Source organism: Bison bison, unplaced genomic scaffold, assembly GCF_000754665.1.
Source record: "Bison bison bison isolate TAMUID 2011002044 unplaced genomic scaffold, Bison_UMD1.0 scf7180017864043, whole genome shotgun sequence".
Taxonomy (NCBI): Eukaryota; Metazoa; Chordata; class Mammalia; order Artiodactyla; family Bovidae; genus Bison; species Bison bison.
Genome location: NW_011494615.1, coordinates 7,711,989 through 7,733,873, shown reverse-complemented (window position 1 = coordinate 7,733,873; position 21,885 = coordinate 7,711,989). Strand labels below are relative to the sequence as shown.

At 41.8% G+C, this 21,885-nt stretch overlaps 1 protein-coding gene across 1 annotated transcript in view; it reads right to left on the bottom strand.

The window, feature by feature from the left end:
* The window catches only part of GLB1 (galactosidase, beta 1), a 104,232-nt gene that overhangs the window by 30,609 nt on the left and 51,738 nt on the right, over positions 1-21,885 (bottom strand). The window contains exon 12 of the mRNA XM_010835584.1: positions 1,244-1,318. Coding sequence (XP_010833886.1) covers positions 1,244-1,318 — 75 coding nt within the window. The remainder of the gene's footprint in view (positions 1-1,243; positions 1,319-21,885) is intronic.

Genomic DNA, 21,885 nt, shown 5'->3' with positions numbered 1-21,885 from the left:
CCAGAGATCAAGCCTTGGGCCCCCCGCATTGGAAGCATAGAGTCTTCGACACTGGACCACCAGGGAACTCCCAGCCTTTACACAGTTTTATGTCAATTTGCTGTCTTCAATCCTGTATTTAGTTTCTGGTCTCACAGTTCTCCTTCCTGGTAAACAGAATGTGCTTTGGTACTAAGGTTAGCAATATTGTTCAAAACATTTGCAGTTATTTTCTGTTGCATAAAAATAAACTTTTCACAGCTTAAAAAGACACAAACCAAACTTTTCCTTAAGTAGCAGTAGCAATGAACAAGTTGAAGGTACTCCCTTTACAAATGTGATTAAAGTCTGATTAATCTAAAGCAAGATTCCTATCAGGCAGAGAAACCACATTCTTTGTAGAATGTAACACACATATCCCGACACTAGGTGGAAAATGTTACAAGAGCTCAACCAAACATCAAAGGGCTTCACGAATGGAAACATTATACAATCATGTTTGGCATTTTGCTTAAAGATAAAAACTTATGATGCTATTTTAGCATATCAAGATTCTTAAGAAATGTGTAACTTTTTTTTTTCTTGTTAGTTAACCCAGGTAGGAGTTAGGGATTATCAGAGGGGAAAACCTGAAGATGGTCAAAACAAATTGCCTTGGGCTTACGTCACTCCTATCAAATGAAGCCTCTCCTCTTTTGCTCTTTCCCTAGAAGAAAAAGCTCTTTGCTAATATTTATGATTCGTTTCTGGCTTTCCCACTCCCAATTACCATATTTCCCACAATATGGTAATTATATGTCCCAATTACCATATAAGCCACAAGCCACGAGGACATGATTTTTCTTTTTTTCCTGAAGACATGATTTTGAGATCGAGGGCAGTGTACAATTTAGAGTTAATGTTGGTGGCTTTTGAGAACTGCTTTTAGAAAAGGAGAATTATAGAAACGAATGTCACTAGCCATAACAGTAAGGTTACATGTTATTCCCACAAGGGCTCCTAAGGCTGGTTTTGCCACTGATAATGGAAACAAAATGATCTAAGAATGCCCGCTCACGCCTGACGTGCTCACCCTGTCAGCATCACACACAGCAGCTCACGGCCTGTGTCCCCGTTTTCCCAGAAACATCACCCACCCCATCAGTCTCACAGAAAACAAGTTCACAAAAAAAATAAGGAGCCGATTGCCAGACGTAACACTTTGACTCATGACTGCTGAATTCCACTTCCTCACTCTTAATGTTTCTGTTAGTTTTTTTCTTACCTTATTCAGAGCAACTTTTCCATATGCAAACTTCGGTGTGGATGGGGGGATAGGACCTTCTGGTACTTTTGCAAACTATAAACCACAGTGGAAAAAAGAAAAGAAAAACGGCAGTTAAACTCTCAGAAACACATCTCTACAATTCATGTTTCAAAAGAATGATCAAAGATTCAAATAGTGCCAGTGATTTTTGGAAAGGCAAAGGAACCAAAAACTCCCTCCAAAACAGAATTCTAAGCACACGCCTGTGTATGTCTGTGCTTTAAGCTCCAGGAATCACTCAAATAATTATAGAACAAAACACCTGAAAACAGAAAGTGGAAACAAATAGACTAACACAACATTGTAAATCAGCTATCAGTTCAGTTCAGTTGCTCAGTGGTGTCTTGACTCTTTGCGACCCCATGGACTGCAGCATGCTAGGCCTCCCTGTCCGTCACCAACTCCTGGAGTTCACCCAACTCATGTCCGTAGAGTCAGTGATGCCATTCAACCATCTCATCCTCTATCGTCCCCTTCTCCTCCCGCCTTCAATCTTTCCCAGCATCAGGGTCTTTTCCAATGAGTCAGCTCTTCGCATGAGGTGGCCAAAGTACTGGAGTTTCAGCTTCAGCATCAGTCCTTCCAATGAATATTCTGGACTAATTTCCTTTAGAATGGATTGGTTGGATCTCCTTGCAGTCCAAGGGACTCTCAAGAGTCTTCTCCAACACCACAGTTCAAAAGCATCAATTCCTTGGTGCTCAGCTTTCTTTATGGCCCAATTCTCACATCCATCCATGACTACTGGAAAAACCATAGCTTTGACTAAATAGACCTTTGCTGGTAAAGCAATATCTCTGCCTTTTAGTATGCTGTCTAAGTTGGTCATAACTTTTCTTCCAAGGAGCAAGCATCTTTTAATTTCATGGTTGCAGTCACCATTTACAGTGATTTTGCAGCCCCCCAAAATAAAGTCTGTCACTGTTTCCATTGTTTCCCCATCTATTTGCCATGAAGTGATGGGACCAGATGCCATGATCTTAGTTTTCTGAATGTTGAGTTTTAAGCCAACACTTTCACTTTCCTCTTTCACTTTCATCAAGAGGCTCTTTAGTTCTTCTTCGATTTCTGCCATAAGGGTGGTGTCACATCCTGGAATGTGAAGTCAAGTGGGCCTTAGGAAGCATCACTACAAACAAAGCTAGCGGAGGTGATGGAATTCCAGTTGAGCTATTTCAAATCCTAAAAGATGATGCTGTGAAAGTGCTGCACTCAGTATGCCTACAAATTTGGAAAACTCAGCAGTGGCCACAGGATGGGAAAAGGTCAGTTTTCTTTCCAATCCCAAAGAAAGGCAATGCCAAAGAATGTTCAAACTACCACACAATTGCACTCATCTCACACGCTAGCAAAGTAATGCTCAAAATTCTCCAAGCCAGGCTTCAACAGTAGGTGAACTGTGAACTTGCAGATGTTCAGGCTGGATTTAGAAAAGCCAGAGGAACCAGAGCTCAAATTGCCAGCATCCATTGGAGCATCAAAAAAGCAAGTGAAGAAAAACAACTACTTCTGCTTTATTGACTATGCCAAAGCCTTTGACTGTGTGGATCACAACAAACTGGAAAATTCTGAAAGAGATGGGAATACCAGACCACCTGACCTGAGAAATCTGTATGCAGGTCAAGAAGCAACAGTTAGAACTGGACATGAAACAACAGACTGGTTCCAAATTGGGAAAGGAGTACGTCAAGGCTGTATATTGTCACCTTGCTTATTTAACTTATATGCAGAGTACATCATGAGAAACGCAGGGTTGGATGAAGAAAAAGCTGGAATCAAGATTGCCAGGAGAAATCAACTATACACCAAAAATAAAAATTTTTAAATGCTACCATTAAAACAATGACAACTGGGGCTTCCCTCGTGGCCCAGAGGTAAGTAATCTGCCTGCCAATGCAGGAGACAACGGGTTTGATCCCTGGTCTGGGAAGGTCCCACATGTTGCAAAGCAAACAAGCCCATGCTCCCCAACTAGTGAGCCAGTGCTCTAGAGCCCAGGAGCCACAACACCTACTGAGGACCATGCTCCCTAGAACAAGGGCTCCGCAAGAGAAGCCCACATACCGCAACTGCAGAGCCGGCCCTGCTCTGGAGAAAAGCCCATGCAGCAAAGAGGATCCAGCACAGCCAAAAATAGATAAAATTATTTTTAAAAACAACAACTGAGACCTGAATTAGGAATGGGGTGAAACAAAAGAGCAAAAACAAGTTAGAGAGGATGAAAGTGACAGCTGAAGATGAGTTGGGAGGAAAAGAAATAAAAGGTACGTGCCCAAACTGACTCTGAAGAGGGGGAGTCTATAGCAGGAAAAGATGCTGTGTGCAAATTAAATCTTACGAGTAGATTAAAGTTTTGTGTCAGTGTTAAATTTGCTGTGGTTATATAAGAGCATATTCTTGCCTATTCTTAAACAGCATACACTGAAGTATGTAGGGGTCGAGAGTCTTGATGTCTAAAACCCTCCAGAGGTTTAGAGAGCATATGGGCTCGGCGAGGGGCAAATGATGACACAAACGTAGTGAAATATTCGCACGGGTGAATCTGGGTGTGGAAGACACAAGTGTTTGTCCTGCTATTCTTATTCTTGAAATATTCCTGTAAATTTGAAATGATTTTTAAATAAAAACAAAACCTTATTAAATATACACACACACACAATTTATATTAATGTCAGAAGATACGGGTGTCATTCCCAGGTCTTAAAAAAAGTCGATGTCCACCTGGAATCTCCAAGTATTAATAGGTTGTATTATGATCTGTCAGGGCTCTTAGTTCCTTCCTTCTTTCCCCGCCCGCCCCCCACCCCCCCAGCCGCCTCTCAGCTTCCCTTTTTAAAAGTAATTTTAAAAAGCATAGTAAAAAGCAGTGGTTTCCTGCAACATTCTTTTAGTTCTGTTCTTCAGACGAAACCATTTTAAAATCATTTCACTGTTTCGATTTTTGCTTCTTTTAGTCTCTAAATTTACCTGCTACTTCTTGTTTGAGCAACTTAAAGCATGATCATTTATTTCTTTAATACATGGGATTTAGCTCAGTTGTACTCTTCAGATATCACCCTTTCTTGCCAATATGGTTATGTCACTATTTTTACTTTCTCTACTGGTTATCTTTGTAGCTTTAAATAATACCCTATACCTTTATTTCTTAGTTCTTACCGACTAGAACATTATCCATCGTCTCCACACATTTAAAGATAAGGCTGTCTGCATCCTTCCCCTTAGCTCTCCTCTCCACTCCCATCTCCAAACCATCAGCTGTGCTTTTTAAATGTCAAGGTTAAAGGTCTACCCTATTAGTCACAAGTCCTCCCTTCAAGTGCACATTGACCTTATATTAAAATTAATCGCCTGTGCTCACATTATTACAATTATATAAATACTGCTCTCTGCACAGCTAAATGGCAGATATGTATCAGGATGGCATATTCTCTCTCCTTGCAGATGTTAGTTTTCTTTTCTCTTCCCTGGGGTTTCTAATTGCCTTTCTTTCTTCCTCTCTGCTGTGCAGTTCACACGGTGCTTAGATGGTTCCAAATTTCCAAAGACGGTATCAAGTTTCTTCCAACACTCTTTTCTCTCCCAGAAATCCTCCTACTGGGACCCTCAGTCTTCTGCTCCAAGGGTTGAGAGTCCACGATTATTTTAGAAAAACTTTCGTATTTCATTTATTTATGGCCCCGCTGCACCACTTGTGGGATCCCCATTCCCTGACCAGGGATCAAACTCTTGCTCCCTGCATCGGGAGTGTGGAGTCTTAACTGCTGGACCACCAGGGAAGTCCCCAGGCTTTATCATTATTCTGGCTTTTCCCTCCTGTTTCTAGAATCTTATGACTTCCTCATTTCACTAGAGCAATCTCAAGTAACTTCCTAAGAACTGGTACATGGGAAGGAAACTTCCTGAACCTTTGAATGTCTGCGTATGTCATATTTAGTTAGCAATTTGGATAGGTATAGAATTCTATGTTGAAAATCATCTTCAGGACTTCCCTGGTAGTCCAGAGGCTAAGACTCCCGATGCAGGGGCCCCGGGTTCAATCCCTGGCCAGGGAACTAGATTCCACATGCCTCATCTAAGAGTTTTCATGCTGAAGCTAAGACCCAATGCAGCCAAATAAATATTTTTCTAAAAAATCATCTTCCCTCAGAATGACCGGGGTGCTGTTCAGTGTCCTCTGTCACCTGGTGTGGCTCATGCCAAGCACCTTCCTGAAAAAGGTGACCAGCTTTTTCTCTCTGGAAGCTTGTAGGTTATTTATTCCCAATATCCTAAATTTTTGTAAAGGTGCATCTGGACACACATGGGTTTTACATTCATTGTGCTAGGCAACTCAGATATTCTTTTTTATTTTGGAGAAAGTTCTGTATTATTTCTTTGCTGTTTGCTTTTTCTCCATTTCTCCCCTTCCTTATGAGTAACCTGCACCTCCCAGATTATTCTTCTATGGGTCTCATCTTTCCTCTCCTGTTTCCATCTGTCTTCTCACTCTAATTTCTAGGATATTTTTAAAATTTCCGATAACTTTTTCTTGGTCTCCTTTATCAAAGTATTCTGTTCTTCTTTTATCGATGCCATATCTTCTCAGATATCTCTGAAGGATATACATTTGAGAAGGTTTGCTTTGTTCTGTTTAAGATCTGTCCTGTGGATTCTCTGTTGCCTTTAGGGTTACTTTTCTGTTTATTTCATCTTGGTCTTCCTCCTCCTGGTTGCAGTTTTTCTGGGTTTGCACAAACATGTGGCCATCATCCTTAGCTGTCTATTCACATTTAATGGTAATGCAAACGAATGCACTAGCATTTGCACACTCAGCTTCTTTGTGCCAGTCCTGTTATTCGTACAGGAGCCAGGCTTGTCCAGTGGGGACCTCTGTTTTAGGATGACTTCGCAGGGAATCAGACATAACATGTGGGGTCTTTGCTCTGGGGCTATGCACTTTTTTTTTTTAATCCTCCAATTTTCTGGCTGGTAGAAAGATGCTTCCCTGATGGACAGTTTATTGGAAAGTGGGGTGAAGGAGTGAAGGATATGACTGGAAATACGTAGAGTTTCATCAGCCTTCCCACCCTGCCACCCCTGCTTTTTAAAAATCTTCTGGCCATGATACACACAGCATGTGGGATTTTGGATCTTTGTTCCCTGACTAGGGATCGAACACCCACTCCCTACATAAGGAGTGCAGAATCTTAACCACTGGACCACCCAGATCTTCCATTTTCAGCTTTCATTTCCATCCTTTGTCTTACTTGTAGTTCCAAGACCCCAGCTCTTCTTGGTTCTTTATGGTCAATCTACTCCCTGTTCCCTGTTCCTATAACCCTCTTCCATGCTCACTGGGAACCTAGATTTCCTTATCTTATTTGTTCAGTCACCACTGCTCCATCTATTTTTGTTTCCCAGAAATCTGCTGAAATCTCTCATGCATGGACAGCTCCCTTCTTGTTGGCTTCATTTAAAATAAAAAATTCTTTTTTTTTTTTTTATCATTAGTCACATTTTAGAAGGAAGAAGAGATAGATACATAGACAGGCAGCCATCTGGAGCTGGGAACCCTTGGTATTTCTAATATTCTATGAGTCTATGTTTCTGTGAAATTTAAAAGATCATGTTACAGTGAACTTTATGACTCACAGTAACACAAATGAGGCCACAGTGACTCCTGATCTTACAGCAGGATGCAAGGTCTCTCTTCCCAGCTTTGCCTGAAGCCTAGATCATATTCTTTCTCTTCTGCCAGGTGACATACCGCATTCTCCCCCCAACATTCTGGCCAATAACAGCAGTCAGCACAGATCCAGAGGGGAGACCTGACAGCAGTCTGAGATCCCCTATTTACTTGTGCGAGGTAGGGCCACGACCCACCTAATTTCTGAAGTCAAGGTGTGGCCAGGGCCGCAACCTCTCTACCACACTGGATGAAAAAGTCAACTGCACAGACACTTTTATTCAACCTACACTCGGCTGACTTTGATGTGCCGGTTCTGTCATTTTATTTACTCCTCACATAGGCCCTCATAGCTTGTTATCATATTTCCTCTTTAGGGATGAGACCGAGGAACTTGCTCAAGATTTCGGAAAGGGGCAAGGGAGGAGCCGGGACTTCGACTCCAAGTTTAGTGTTGTTCCTCTGGCTCTGTCTTTTTCGTTTTCACTATTGTTACTTATTTATTTTTTTGGCACGCTGGGTCTTAGTGGTGGCACTCAAGAATCTTTGTCGAGGCTTTCAGGACCTTTAGTTGCAGCATATGGGATCTAGCTCCCTGGCCAGGGATCGAGCCCAGGCTCCTTGCATTGGGAGCTCCGAGTCTGAGCCCCTGGACCACCAGTTAAGCACACATAAAGACGAGGTAATTTTATAATTTACTCCTGCCACTTACCAAAAGCACTTCTGGCATGGGCCAAATAGTAACAACAATTTTACTTACTTGTATATTATATTCAAACAGATATAACAGAAGTTATATAACCATCGCTTTTCAATATTAGGTATTGAATTATTTCCAGTTTTTGATACTATAAATAATATTGCAATGAACAACTTCTTGTCTATAATATTCTCCACGTTCAGAATTTTTAAAATAAAGTTCCAAGTGAGGGGCGTGCACGTGAAGTCACTTCAGTCATGTCCGACTGTGACTCCAGGTACTGTAGCCTGTCAGGCTCCTCTGGCCATTGGATTCTCAGGCAAGAATACTGGAGTGGGTTGCCATTTCTTCCTCCAGTCAAGTGAGGGGTCATTAGGTCAAATGATATAAGCATTTTATATGATTTTTAACATAAGGTGTGTCAAAGTTTTTACTAGACGTCTATACTTGTTTATGTCTTTCATCCAGTTATCTATTTGGATCTTGATTTTTTAAATCAGTAGGATGAGCTCATGATAGTCTCCATATTAAGCCTCCCTCAGTCTATCACATTTGCCACAACCTTTAAAAAAATTATTATAGAGAGTTTTCACTGATTATCATATAGCAAAATTCTAATCTTCTGTCCAAGTAACCAATGTGTCAGAAAAGAAATAAACATAGCAAAATAAACGTCTGAACCTTTATGTCTCCATAGTAATTTGTACTTTAATCATAGTTTTCAGACTTGTCGTAAATATTGCTTCTTATCCTACTTATTTAGAGGGACAAACTCAACGTGGAAAGTTGCTCTTTTCCTAGTAGAAGCCAACAGATGCAACAGTGACCAACTATTCTCTCCCTAAGACTTCTAATGTTTTTGTTCATTGATCTAGCAAACTCTCATTAAGAAAGTGACTGGGGAATCCACTGGGAGTCCAGCGTTTAGGACTCTGCACTTTTACTGATGGGGCCAAGTTCAATTCCCGGTCAGGAAACTAAGATCTGGCAAGCCACGGGGCACAGAAAAAAAATGAAAAGAAAGTACTTTGTGTCAGGTCCTGTGCTTGGTACTAAGGATAATAACAGCCCCAAGTCTAGAGTGCAGTGTGTATACACAAGTCATATTAACACTAGGAGAAGCTGTGTATTCAAGATTTCCACAGTGTAACTCAGTGGCAGAAAGCAAAGTGTGACTAAATCTGCAGAGAGATGACTCAAAGATGACTCCCCAGAGAAGCTAATGAGGCATGTCCTCATTTTCTAGGTGGATAAATGAGGGGCCGATCTGTGCAGAGGCCAGGGGGTAGAAGAGGCACCTCCTGTAGAACTTGAGGAATTTTCTGTACCTGTATCTTAAGGCTAGACAGTCATGTACAAGAAAGGGAGACGTGCATAGCACAGGGAACTATATTCAAAGCCTGTAATGTAGGAAAAGAATCTGAAAAAGAGTGGAAAAGAACGGAATCATCTTGTTGTACACCTGAACCTAACTCAGCATTGTAAAGTATACTTTAAAAAATGGTTTAAATAAAAGGGAGAATGGAAAGATAAGGCTTGATGAAAATAGGGGTGGAGTCATGGAAGGCATCCTGACCAGATCAGGGTTTCAGAGAAATCACTTCGGAAGACAGACTAAAAAAGCCAGGTATGCAGGAAATGAATGGACTAATGCCACAGGAGTTTAGGCGATGCTTTAAAAGCCTATCTGTTTGGATTAGCAGATGCAGACTATTATATGTAGAATGCATAAACAACAAGTCCTACTGTGTACCACTGGGAACTATAACCAGTATCCTCCGATAAAACCATAATGGAAATGAATATGGAAAAGTATGTATCTATATGTATAATTGAGTCATTTTGTTGGACAGCAGAAATTAACACAGCACCGTAAATCAACTGTGCCTCAATAAATTTTTTTAAAGACTAACGTTTATGAAGCAATATTGACATTGTCATCCTTGATTATCTGACATAAACACTGTGTTTCCACCAGCACCATGGATCATTAAGAGACAGCTGGTTCACCCACTGAACTAATGTCATTCTAGCCATAAACCAAGAGGACATTTAGCCAGTGTGACTGGTCCTGGGTCAAGGTTCAAATGTCATTAAGCTTCTGAAATACTGAAAATCACGTTGGCCATTCTCCCATGCCCCGTCACCACCCAGCCCCAATGCCACCCTCAAGGAATTCCAAGATCCACTCCAGTCATCAAGGTCAATCAACTACAACTTGATTAATTTCTACAGAATAACCCATCTTCAAAAAGTCAGCTGGACTCATCTTTGATAGAACCCCTATTAAGAACTGGAACAAAACTCTCATTCAAAAGCATACAAAAAGAAACTCACCACTGCCCCTCTCAGGAATTGGTAAAGAGCAGGAGGGCGTTTACCCTACAGTCTTAGAGTTCATCCTCGAGGTCAAAGTGTTAACCAAGTTGGTTGAGTTTTACCCACAGCAAAGAGAATAGCTTTAAAAATGCAAATATCGAGAGCACTGCCCTGACTTAAAAGAGTCCTGTGCGGCCTGGAGGGCTGCCTGGAGCCTTCACTTCCACGTACAGGCTGGTGCAGCCCTCTGGGAAATTCCATCCCCGGGAGTCCACGTCAGTGAAAGAGACTGTCCATCTCCACCCAGCTTAGTCTTGAGATGGACTAAAGAAGAAACCCAGTCAACTTTTTAAGTCTTTGGTGAAGGAAAGAGGCAGGAAGAGGTGTATATGGGGATATTTATGATCCCGTTTCTTTTCCTCCATGCAAACAAATACTCTGAACACCATCTAACAAACCAGCTAGCTGAACATCTACAACGTCTCCTAAGCAAGAGCCTGCTTTTGAAGTTGTTCTTTTTTCTCTTCCTATACCTAAAATATCAACACAGAGAACGAGGGGAAAGACAACTAAATGTTACGTTGCAATCTATCTATCGTAAGCTACTGAATCACATAAATTTCTGAAGATTCGGTCTCCTTCACGAGTTCATCTTACTGCGGCCGCTGGTTAAACACCTGGGATCCTCTGGATTTGTCCTTTGCTTGGCCCACTGCCCTTCCGGATCAGCTCTCCAGGTGCAATCTCAGCCTCTCCTGAACTTCACCCTCCGCCTCCACAATGACTGTGGAATCCATGTCTGTCCTGACGACTTCTTCCTGGAACTTTTCACTCTTAAGTGAGTTGCCTGCCAGACCTCCCCCAGTTGTCCCCAGAGGCATCCTGAGCATAACTGGCTTCTCTCCCCTACCCCACTTCCCACCTGCGTTTTCCTTGCAGCTCTCTGTCTTAGTTGCTAACCCCAATACCCATCCAGTTATCCAGCTAACGTTGTAACATGGACCAATTAATGACTCCTCATTCTTCCTCACACCTGCATTCGGCCAGTTGCTGCCGCTACTGCTGCTAAGTCACTTCAGTCGTGTGCGACTCTGTGTGACCCCATAGACCGCAGCCCACCAGGCTCCCCCATCCCTGGGATTCTCCAGGCAAGAACACTGGAATGGGTTGCCATTTCCTTTTCCAGTGCATGAAAGTGAAAAGTGAAAGTGAAGTAGCTCAGTCATGTCCGACTCTTTGTGACCCCATGGACTGCCGCCTACCAGGCTCCTCCATCCATGGGATTTTCCAGGCAAGAGTACTGGAGTGGGGTGCCATTGCCTTCTCCGCAGCCAGTTGCTAAATTCTACCAATTCTGGGCTTCCCTGGTGGCTCAGATGGTAAAGAATCTGCCTGCAATGCAGGAGACCCAGGTTTGATCCCTGGGTCAGGAAGATCCTCTGGAGAAGGGAATGGCAACTCACTCCAGTAATCTTGCCTGGAGAATCCCAAGGGCAGAGGAGCCTGGTGGGCTACAGTCCATGAGTTTGCAAAGAGTCGGACATGACTGAGCCACTAACACTAACACTAACACTCACTTCCCTTTGTCACCAATTTTACCTCCCAAATATTTTTCAAATCAATTGCTCTCTCTCCACTCCCTACTGCCCGTGCCGTCATCTCATTCCTTGGTTACTTCAGCAGCCTCTAAACTCATCTCCTGCACCCAGAAGTGCCCCCAAGGGTCACTCCCTCCCCAAGGGAGAGTCCTAGTAGTGCGTGATCAGAGGTTTCTGTAAAATTTGCAAAGTAACACAATTTAACCACAAAAGGCTAAAACACTCATCTTTTTCTGCTCCAGTTTTCTTGTCAAGCATGTTCTTAGGTGAAGGGGCTTTAGAGTGGGTACAGGCCTTGATTCAACCAAAGGAGAGTTGAGGTGGGGATTTATTTAATTTGGGTGGAAAATATATTTACCAGCTGCACTATCACTCCCATGAGTAGACAAACTATTGCTAACAGATTATGCTGACCTGCAACATGACTGTGCTCTAAGGCATCCAGCCCCAGAAATATGTGGGTTGTGGAAGGGAAACAGGGTTTGAAATGTTATGCAGCCAGAACCTGTCTACATTTCTTCAAAATATTATCGCTCATGCTTGCAAGAACTTGAAAGACATCTTCCCAATTTGCATGACAATACTAAATAGTCATACAACACCATCGGTAACAAAATGTGAAGCTTTTCTTTGCTAAACTGTCAATACTGAAAAACAAATTTCTATCAACCACACTCAAGAGCCAATCTTACTAGAGAAGATTACAAACACTGCTGTCATTTGAAGAGACAATAAAACAGCATGAAGCCAAAAGAAGTTAAGGAAAGAAGGATGGCAGAGGTGCTTCAAGCAGTGGATAAATCAAAATATGTTTTTAGGTTTTGTGATGTTTCCAATTATTTTAATCTTTAAAACATTTTAACTTGCAATGATTAAAATGTTTTCACTGGAGTATAATTGACTTACAGTGTTGTGTTAGTTTCTTTATACAGTAAAGTGAATCAGTAATGCTGTTGTTGTTCAGCCACTAAGTCGTGTCTGACTCTTTGCGACCCCATGGACTGCAGCACACCAGGCTCCTCTGTCCTCCACTATTTCCCAGAGTTTGCTCAAATTATGTCCATTGAGTTGGTGATGCTATCTAACCATCTCATTCTCTGCTGCTTTCTTCTCCTTTTGCCTTAAATCTTTCCCAGCATTAGAGTCTTCTCCAGTGAGTCAGCTCTTCACATCAGGTGGCCAAAGTACTACATCTTCAGCTTTAGCATCAGTCCTACCAATAAGTATCCAGAGTTGACTTCTTTTAGGATTGACTGGTTTGATCTGCTTGCTGTCCAAGGGACTCTCAAGAGTCTTCTCCAGCACCACAATTTGAAAGCATCACTTCTTTGGCGCTCGGCTTTCTTTATGGTTAAACTCTCGTATCCGTGCGTGACTACTAGAAAAACCATAGCTTTGATTATACAGATCTTTGTCAGCAAAGTGATGTCTCTGCTTTTTAATATGCTGTCTATGTTAGTCACAGATTTCCTTCCAAGGAGCAAGTGTCTTTTAATTTCATGGCTGCAGTCACCATCCACAGTGATTTTGTAGCTTAAGAAAATAAAATCTGTCTTGCTTCCATTTTTTCAACTTCTATTTACCATGAAGTGATGGAACCAGATGCCATGATCTTAGTTTTTTGAATGCTGAGTTTCAAGCCAGCTTTTTCACTCTCCTCTTATTCTCGTCAAGAGGCTCTTTAGTTCCTCTTTACTTTCTGTCATTAGACTGATACCATCTGCATATCTGAGGTTTTGGTATTTCTCCTGGCAATCTTGATTCCAGCTTGTGATTCATCCAGCCCAGCATTTCACATGATGTACTCTGCATATACGTTAAATAAGCAGAGTGACAATATACAGCCTTGACATACTCCTTTCCCAACTTTGAACTAGTCAGTTGCTCCATGTCTGGTTCTAACTGTTGCTTCTTGACACCTGCATACAGGTTTCTCAGGAGACAGGTAAGGTGGTCTGGTATTCCTGTCTCTAAGAATTTTCCACAGTTTGTTGTGACGTACATAGTCAAAGGCTTTGGTGTAGTCAGTGAAACAGAAGTAGAGTTTTTCTGGAACTCCCTTGCAATCTCCATGATCCAATGAATGTTGACAATTTGATTTCTGGTTCCTCTGTCTCTTTGCTCGTACATCTGGGAGTTCTTGGTTCATGAGCTGCTGAAGCTGAGCTTGAAGGATTTTGAGCATCACCTTGCTAGCAATTGTGTGGTAGCTTTAACATTCTAAGGCATTGCCCTTCTTTGGGACTGGAATGAAAACTGACCTTTTCGAGTCCTGTGGCCACTGCTGAGTTTTCCAAATTTGCTGACATATTGAATGCAGCACTTTAACAGCATCATCTTTTAGGATCTGAAATACCTCAGCTGGAATTCCATCACTTCCACTAGCTTTGTTTGTAATAATGCTTCCTAAGGTTCACCCAAACTCACATTCCAGGATATCTGGCTCTAAGAGAGTAACCACAATATAGTGGTTATCCAAGTCATTAAGATCTTTTTTATGTATTCTTCTGTGTATTCTTGCCACCTCTTCTTAATTTCTTCTGCTTCTGTTAGGTCCTTATCATTTTTGTCCTTTATTGTACCCATCCTTACATGAAATGTTCTCTTGATATCTCTAATTTGCTTGAAGATATCTCTAGTCTCTCCCATTCTGTTGTTTCTCTGTTTCTTTGCATTGTTCATTTAAGAAGGCCTTCTTGTCCCTCCTTGCTCTTCTCTGGAACTCTGCATTCAGTTGGGTGTATCTTTCCCTTTCTCCTTTGCCTTTCCTTGCTCTTCTTTCCTATTTGTAAAGCCTCCTCAGACAACCACTTTGCCTTCTTGCATTCTTTTTCTTTGGGATGGTTTTGGTCACTGCCTCCTGTACAGTGTTATGAACCTCCATCCATAGTTCTTTGAGTACTCTATCAGATCTAATTCCTTGAATCTATTTGTCACATCCACTGTATAATCATGAGAGACTTTATTTAGGTCGAATCTGAGTAGCCTAATGGTTTTCCCTACTTTCTTCTATTTAAGCCCAAATTTTGCAATAAGGAGTTTATGATCTGAGCCATAGTCAGCTCCACATCTTGTTTTTGCTGACTGTACTGAGCTTCTCCATCTTTGGCTACAAATAACATAATCGGTCTGATTTCAGTATTGACCATGTGATGATGTCCATGTGTAGAGTCTTCTCTTGTGTTGTTGGAAGAGGGTGTTTGCTATGACCAGTGTGTTCTCTTGGCAAAACTCTGTTAGCCTTTGCCCTGCTTCATTTTGTACTCCAAGGCCAAACTTGCCTGTTACTCCAAGTATCTCTTGACTTCCTACTTTTGCATTCCAGTCCCCTGTAATGAAAAGGACATCTTTTTTTAGTGTTAGTTCTAGAAGGTGTTGTACGTCTTCATAGAACCTGTCAACTTCAGCTTCTTTGGCATCAGTGGTTGGGGCTTAGACTTGGATCACAGTGAGGTCGAATGGTTTGCTTTGGAAATGAACTGAGATCATTGGGTCGTTTTTGAGGCTGCATCCAGGTACTGCGTTTTGGACTCTTGTTGACTGTGAGGGCTACTTCATTTCTTCTAAGGGATTCTTGCCCACAGTAGTAGACCTAATGGTCGTCTGAATTAAACTGGCCCGTTCCCGTTCATTTTAGTTCACCGATTCCTAAGATTTCGATGCTCAATCTTGCCATCTCCTGCTTGACCATGTCTGCTTTACCTTGACTCATGAACCCAAATTCCAGGTTCCTATGCAATACTGTTCTTTACAGCATCGGATTTTAGTTTTACCACCAGATACATCCACACCTGAGCATCGTTTTCGCTTTGACCCAGCCGCTTCTTTCTTTCTGGAGCTATTGGTAATTGCCCTCTGCTCTTCCCCGGTAGCATATTGGACACCTTCTGACCCGAGGGACTCGTTTTCCAGTGTTATGTCTTTTTGCCTTTTCATACTGTTCATGGGGTTCTCCAGGTGAGACCCCCGGAGCGGGTTGCCATTTCCTCCTCCAGTGAACCATGTTTTACCAAAACTCTTCACTATGATCTGTCTGTCTTGGGTGGCCCTGCACGGCATGACTCATAGGCTGTGATCTATGAAGTGGGATCAGTTATGCATACACATATATCCACTCTTTTTTTTTTTTAGATTCTTTTCCCATTGCTGAGTTTTGAGTAGAGTTCCCTGTGCTATACAGCAGGTTCTTATTAGTTGTCTATTTATATATAGCAGTGTGTATACCTTAATCCCAATCTCACAATTCATTCCTCCCCTCTTATTCTCTGGTACCCATAAATTTTAATGATTTGTTTTTGCTCATTTAAATATACGTTCGCTTTTCATGCCTCATCCGATACCCACTCTGAAATGTATATCTATGTCACCTGGCTTTTTCAGCAGCATTAATGTCCTTGATGAAGGAGAAGACAGCATCACCTGTACATTACGGGAAAAGTGTGGCGGTGACGGTTCACACTGGATGGGGAGAAGAGATGAGGGTGGAGACAGAGAAGTGCAGACAGTTAAAGGTCCAGTTGAGGCTGAAAGTACAAATCCCTGTTCCAGCCAGTCGACACTGACACTCACAATCCTCCTGCCTGTTTCCAGGGCCAGAGTGTGACAGCAGAATGGCCCAGGCTGGTATATGGAGCATGGACCCTGAACAGCAGCAGAGAGAGCTATGCAGGGTGACAGTGACTCTAACAGCCAGCAATCATAAGGGCCAGGGAAGGTCAAGAAAATGTGAGGGGCTGCAGGAGTGGGGAAGAGGCAGAAAGCAGCAGCTAAACGTATAGGAGAATAAGAGTGTGAGGTTGTGATGAGGCCAAAGATAAGACGACGTTTCGTGCAAAAAAGCACATGTAAATATCTGTTTTTAAGTTTGATTTGCATTTTTTTTCTTGTTAGGCATAGAAAAGTTCATTATTTCAGAAAGAAAAGTATTCTAAAAATAAGCCTTTCCAGCAGTACCACTGCAAGGTATGTAGCAAAAGAATGGAAAGCAGGACTTTGTGCCCTGATGTTTAATACAGTGTTATTCAAAATAGCCAAAACAGTGTCACACAATTCAAAGTGTCCATCAAGAGATGAATGAAATGAATAGATAAACTGGTATACAAGTTTTCCCTTCGTATCTGCAGGGTACTGCCACCAGGACTCCTGCAGATGCCAAAATTCCAGGATGTTCAAGAAATTTGAGTATATCTGCATATGTCCTGTGCACATTCTCCCATATACTTTTTTTAATAATTAAAAGTTTTTGGCTATGCTGTGCGTACTTTTCTCTAGTTGTGAGTGGGGGCTACTGTTCACTGCAGTACACAGGCTTCTCACTGCAGTGGCTTCTCTTGCGGAGCACAGGCTCTAGGGCATGTGGGCTTCAGCAGTTGTGCTAAGTAGGCTCAATAGTTGCCACTCCTAGGCTCTGGAGCACAGGCTCAATGGCTGTGGCACACGAGCTCAGTTGCTCCAAGGTATGAGGGATCTTCCCAAACCGGGGATCATACCTGTGTCTCCTGCTTTGGCAAGTGGATTCTTCACCACTGAGCCACCAGGTCAGCCCTCCCATATACTTTAAATCATCTCTAGGTTACTTATAATACCTAATATAGTGTAAATAGGAGAAGGCAATGACACCCCACTCCAGTACTTTTGCCTGGAAAATCCCATGAACGGAGGAGCCTGGTAGGCTGCAGTCCATGGGGTTGCTAGAGTCGGACACGACTGAGCGACTTCACTTTCACTTTTCACTTTCATGCATTGGAGAAGGAAATGGCAACCCACTCCAGTGTTCTTGCCTGAAGAATCCCAGGGACAGGGAAGCCTGGTGGGCTGCCGTCTATGGGGTCGCACAGAGTCAGACATGACTGAAGCGACTTAGCAGCAGCAGCAGCGGCGGCACAGTGTAAATGCTATGTAAATAGTTGTAAATACAATGTAAATGTCATATAAAAAGTTGGTGCTATGCAACCACCTCAAGTTTTGCTTTATGGAACTTTCTGTTTTTGTTTTTTTTTTTCCCCTTAATCTGTGGTTGGTTGAGTCTGCAGATGTGGAACCCACAGATATGGAGCATTGACTGTATATATACCATAAAGTATTATTCACCATAAAGAAGAAATTAAATTCTGACACATGCTATAACATTGCAGAATCTTGAAAACATGCTAAATGAAATAAGTCAGTCACAAAAGGAAAATACTGTATGGTTCCACTTCTGTGAAACATCTAGAATATGCAAATTCACAGCGGCAGAAAGTAGACTAGAGCTTCCCAGTGGCTGAAAGGGGGCTGTAATGGGGAGTTATTGCATAACAGCGTTTCTCTCTGGGCGAATGAAAAGATTTCGTGACTAGATAATGGCCATGGTTACACCACGTTATGAATGAAATTTATGCCACTGAACTTTTAACCCCTTAAAAATGATTAAAATGCCAAATTTAATGTTATATATATTTTATCACAATTTAAAAAATTAATGTACAGAATCCATCGAATTGTGTACTTTAAATGGGTGAAGTCCACAGTATGTGATTTATATGTAAAGAAATCTGCTAAAAAATAAATAAATAAATCTGAAATGGTTTGTGAGATGAAGCAACAGAAATAAGTCCACAGGCACTATAACATTAATAAAATCCTGGAAATCAGTCAATAATTTAAAAAGGAAAGTACAATGGAATATTCATGTTCAATTTAAGGAGACGAAATAAATTAAATATAGTATATGTGGATGCATGCATTTGTGGTAAAATCACAAAATGTATGTAAGGATAAATACCATTCCCTCTTCCTCCATCTGAGGGGGGAGGGCAAGAAACAGGAGATAGAGCCAGATTTATCTGCATTGTATTATTTTCTTAAACAATTAGAAGCAAAGATTTCATAATAACCTGTGTTATATCTAGATATTGGGTACATGAGTGTCTGCAACATTATATATTTAAAAAATTTCAAGATGTTATATTTTGAAGACAAATATATATCATAATATTTCTCATGAAGAAATAAAAGACTCCATTTATAGTAATATTAGAATTAGGAACACAGAATACTTGAGAATAAACATATTCAGAAATGGACAGGGACTATTTTTTTTAAGAAAACTTTAAAACAAGGACATCAGAGAAGACTTGAATAGACAGAAAACCATTTTCTTGGCTAAGTCTCAATACAGTAAATATCACCCCTAATTTGATGTATAAATTTAATACAAAACTAATTAAAACATCAACAAGTATCTTGAGTTTTTGTTTTGAAGTTGATAGAATAATATGAAAGTTTATAACAGTTGGGGAAATTCTGAAAGACTATAGATGGAAGACTAGGACTTTCCAGTGGCTAAGACTCTGGGCTTCCACTGCAGGGGGTGCCCAGGTTCGACCCTTAGTCGGGGAACTAGATCCCACATGCCATAACTAAAGATTCCACATGCTGCAACCAAGACCCGGTGAAGCCACATTAATTTAAAAATTTTTCAATAAGTAAAATAAAAGTTCAAAATAATCTAAATGCCCATCAATTAGAAATGGTTTAAGTAAATGGCAGTAGATCTAAACAGTATAATAGCATGTAGCTGAGTGCATGCTACATGTACAACAGCATGTGATGATCTCATTACAGAGAATGAGATCATTTAGGTTAAGAAGGCTCACTAAACAGAACCCCTGATGTCATTCTTGCCCAAAACACCAGTAAAATCTCAGTGAACAGATTTTTGTTTAAGACATAAATACACAGAACTGAAGGACAGGACAGGAGACAACAGCAACAAAATTTTGGAAGCTGGAAAACGGACAAATGAATGGCGAATCAGTAGTAAGAAAGGCAAAGAGAACGGGAGGAAACTAAGAACCAATTCAATTTGGTTCTGAAGAATTACTAAAAGGCTCGAAAGTGGCAGCACCAGGTACGTCCGAACCTGGGAGGTACAGGTGCTTAATTAAATAAGGAGCCTGATCCACAGATTTCTTCTTCTTCAAGCTAAGGGTTCTTAAACTCTAGTGCATGTCAGCGTCTCCTCTGACTGTAAAATCCTGGATTGCTGGCTCTACCCACAGAGCTTCTGATTCGGTGGAATTAGAATTTCCATCAAGTTACTAGGTAGTTCTGATGTGCTGGTATTTGAGAAACACTGCTCTTTGTATGCAGTGCCCTCTCCCACCTGGGACTAGAGATTTATTTTCTGGGGAGGAGAAAACATGGTCTTTGGGTTCCTGGTTAACCTGTAGAGTTATGGACATGTGGAGCATTTTAAAAGGGGAGGCTGTGATCATGTACAAAGTAAAAAGTAACTACCGCCACCCCAGCCCTGCGCCAGGGTGCAGAATGCTGGCAGCCAGCAGCTTACTCCAGGCAGAAAATCAGAAGACATCTTTCTTGAAAATCTTAACAGTCATAGAGGAAACATTTAAAGATACTGATATTTGGTAATTTTATATAATTAAACAAAATTAGGTCAAAAAGGGAAAAAACAACCTCTATAAATAAAAAGACCCTTAAAGGAAATAAATGAACCTGTTGGACTAGCAGCATAACCAAAAGTTACCTGTGGTTACAATGAGTGTTGACTGCGACAAGTCTGGCCCTGACTGTAGGGGGATGCGACGGTTTTAATAATATGCCCACAAATTCTCTGATCCTCTTCCCCTCAATAAGTGGAACTTAGGCCCCATGAAGATGGCCCAGACTTAGTAACTGGCTTCTGGAGGAAAGAATGTGGAAAAGGGATGGAATGTCATTCTTTGTTTAGGTAATTCAAAGACTGCAACTTTGGGAGTTCAGTGATTCAGTGATTCCCTGGGAGTTCAGTGATTCAGTGATTCCCTGGGAGTCCACTGGTTAAGACTCCATGCTTCCACTGCAGAGGGCATGGGTTCAATCCCTGGTTGAGAAATAAGATACCATTTTTTAAAATAAATTAAAAAATTTTTTTTAAAAAGACCGCAACTCTCATCTGGAGGTGCCCGCTCTCCCACAGACCTTTCACTGTGGGGGAAGGCACATCGTGAGCCACCTCATGGAGAGTCCTACATGGCAAGGAACTTTAGTGACCTGCCCTTAGCCGTGTGAGAGGGACCTTTCAAAGCGGAGCTGCTGGCAATGTAAGTAGTTGCAGCCACTATGTCTCCATGGAGGTTCCTCAAAAAACTAAAGATAGAGCTGCTATATGATCCTGCAATCCCACTCCTAAGAATATATCTGTAATTCAAAAAGACACAGGCACCCCAGTGTTTGTAGCAGCTCTGTTCACAGTAGCCAAGACATGGAAGCAACCTAAATGCCCACTGACAGATGAATGGATAAAGAAGATGTGGTACGGATATACAATGGACTATTACTAAGCCATAAGGAAGCATAAAATTATGCCATTTTGTAGGATGGACCTACAGATTATCATTCTACACAAAATGGAAAGAGAAAGAGAAATGCCATATAATATCACTTATATGTGAGATCTAAAAATTGGTACAGATGAACTAATTTACAAAACAGAAACAGACTCACTGACATAGAAAACAAACTTACGGGGACTTCCCTGGTGGTCTAGCAGTTAGGAATCTGCTGGCCAATGCAGAGGACATGGGTTGGATACCTGGTCCAGGAAGACCCCACATGCCTTGGAGCAACTAAGCTCAGGCGCCACAACCACTGAGCCCACTCTCTAGAGCCAAGAGTCACAACTGCTGAAGCCTGTGCTCCATGACGAGCGAAGCCACCACAGTGAGAAGCCTGCGCACCACAGCGGAGGGCAGTCCCCGCTCGCCACAGCCGGAGAAAGCCTGCGCTACCACAGCGGAGGGCAGTCCCCGCTCGCCACAGCCGGAGAGAGCCTCACGCAGCGAAGAAGGCCCAGGGCAGCCCAAAGTAAATAACACAAGTTAAAAGAAAACAAATTTATGGTTACCAAAGGGGAAAAAAGGCGGGGGAGGGATACATTAGGAGTTTGGGATTACATATACACACTACTAAGCTATGACCAACCTAGATAGCATGTTCAAAAGCAGAGACATTACTTTGCCAACAAAGGTCCGTCTAGTCAAGGCTATGGTTTTTCCTGTGGTCATATATGGATGTGAGAGTTGGACTGTGAAGAAGGCTGAGCGCCGAAGAATTGATGCTTTTGAACTGTGGTGTTGGAGAAGACTCTTGAGAGTCCCTTGGACTACAAGGAGATCCAACCAGTCCATTCTGAAGGAGATCAGCCCTGGGATTTCTTTGGAAGGAATGATGCTAAAGCTGAAACTCCAATACTTTGGCCACCTGATGCGAAGAGTTGACTCATTGGAAAAGACTCTGATGCTGGGAGGGATTGGGGGCAGGAGGAGAAGGGGAC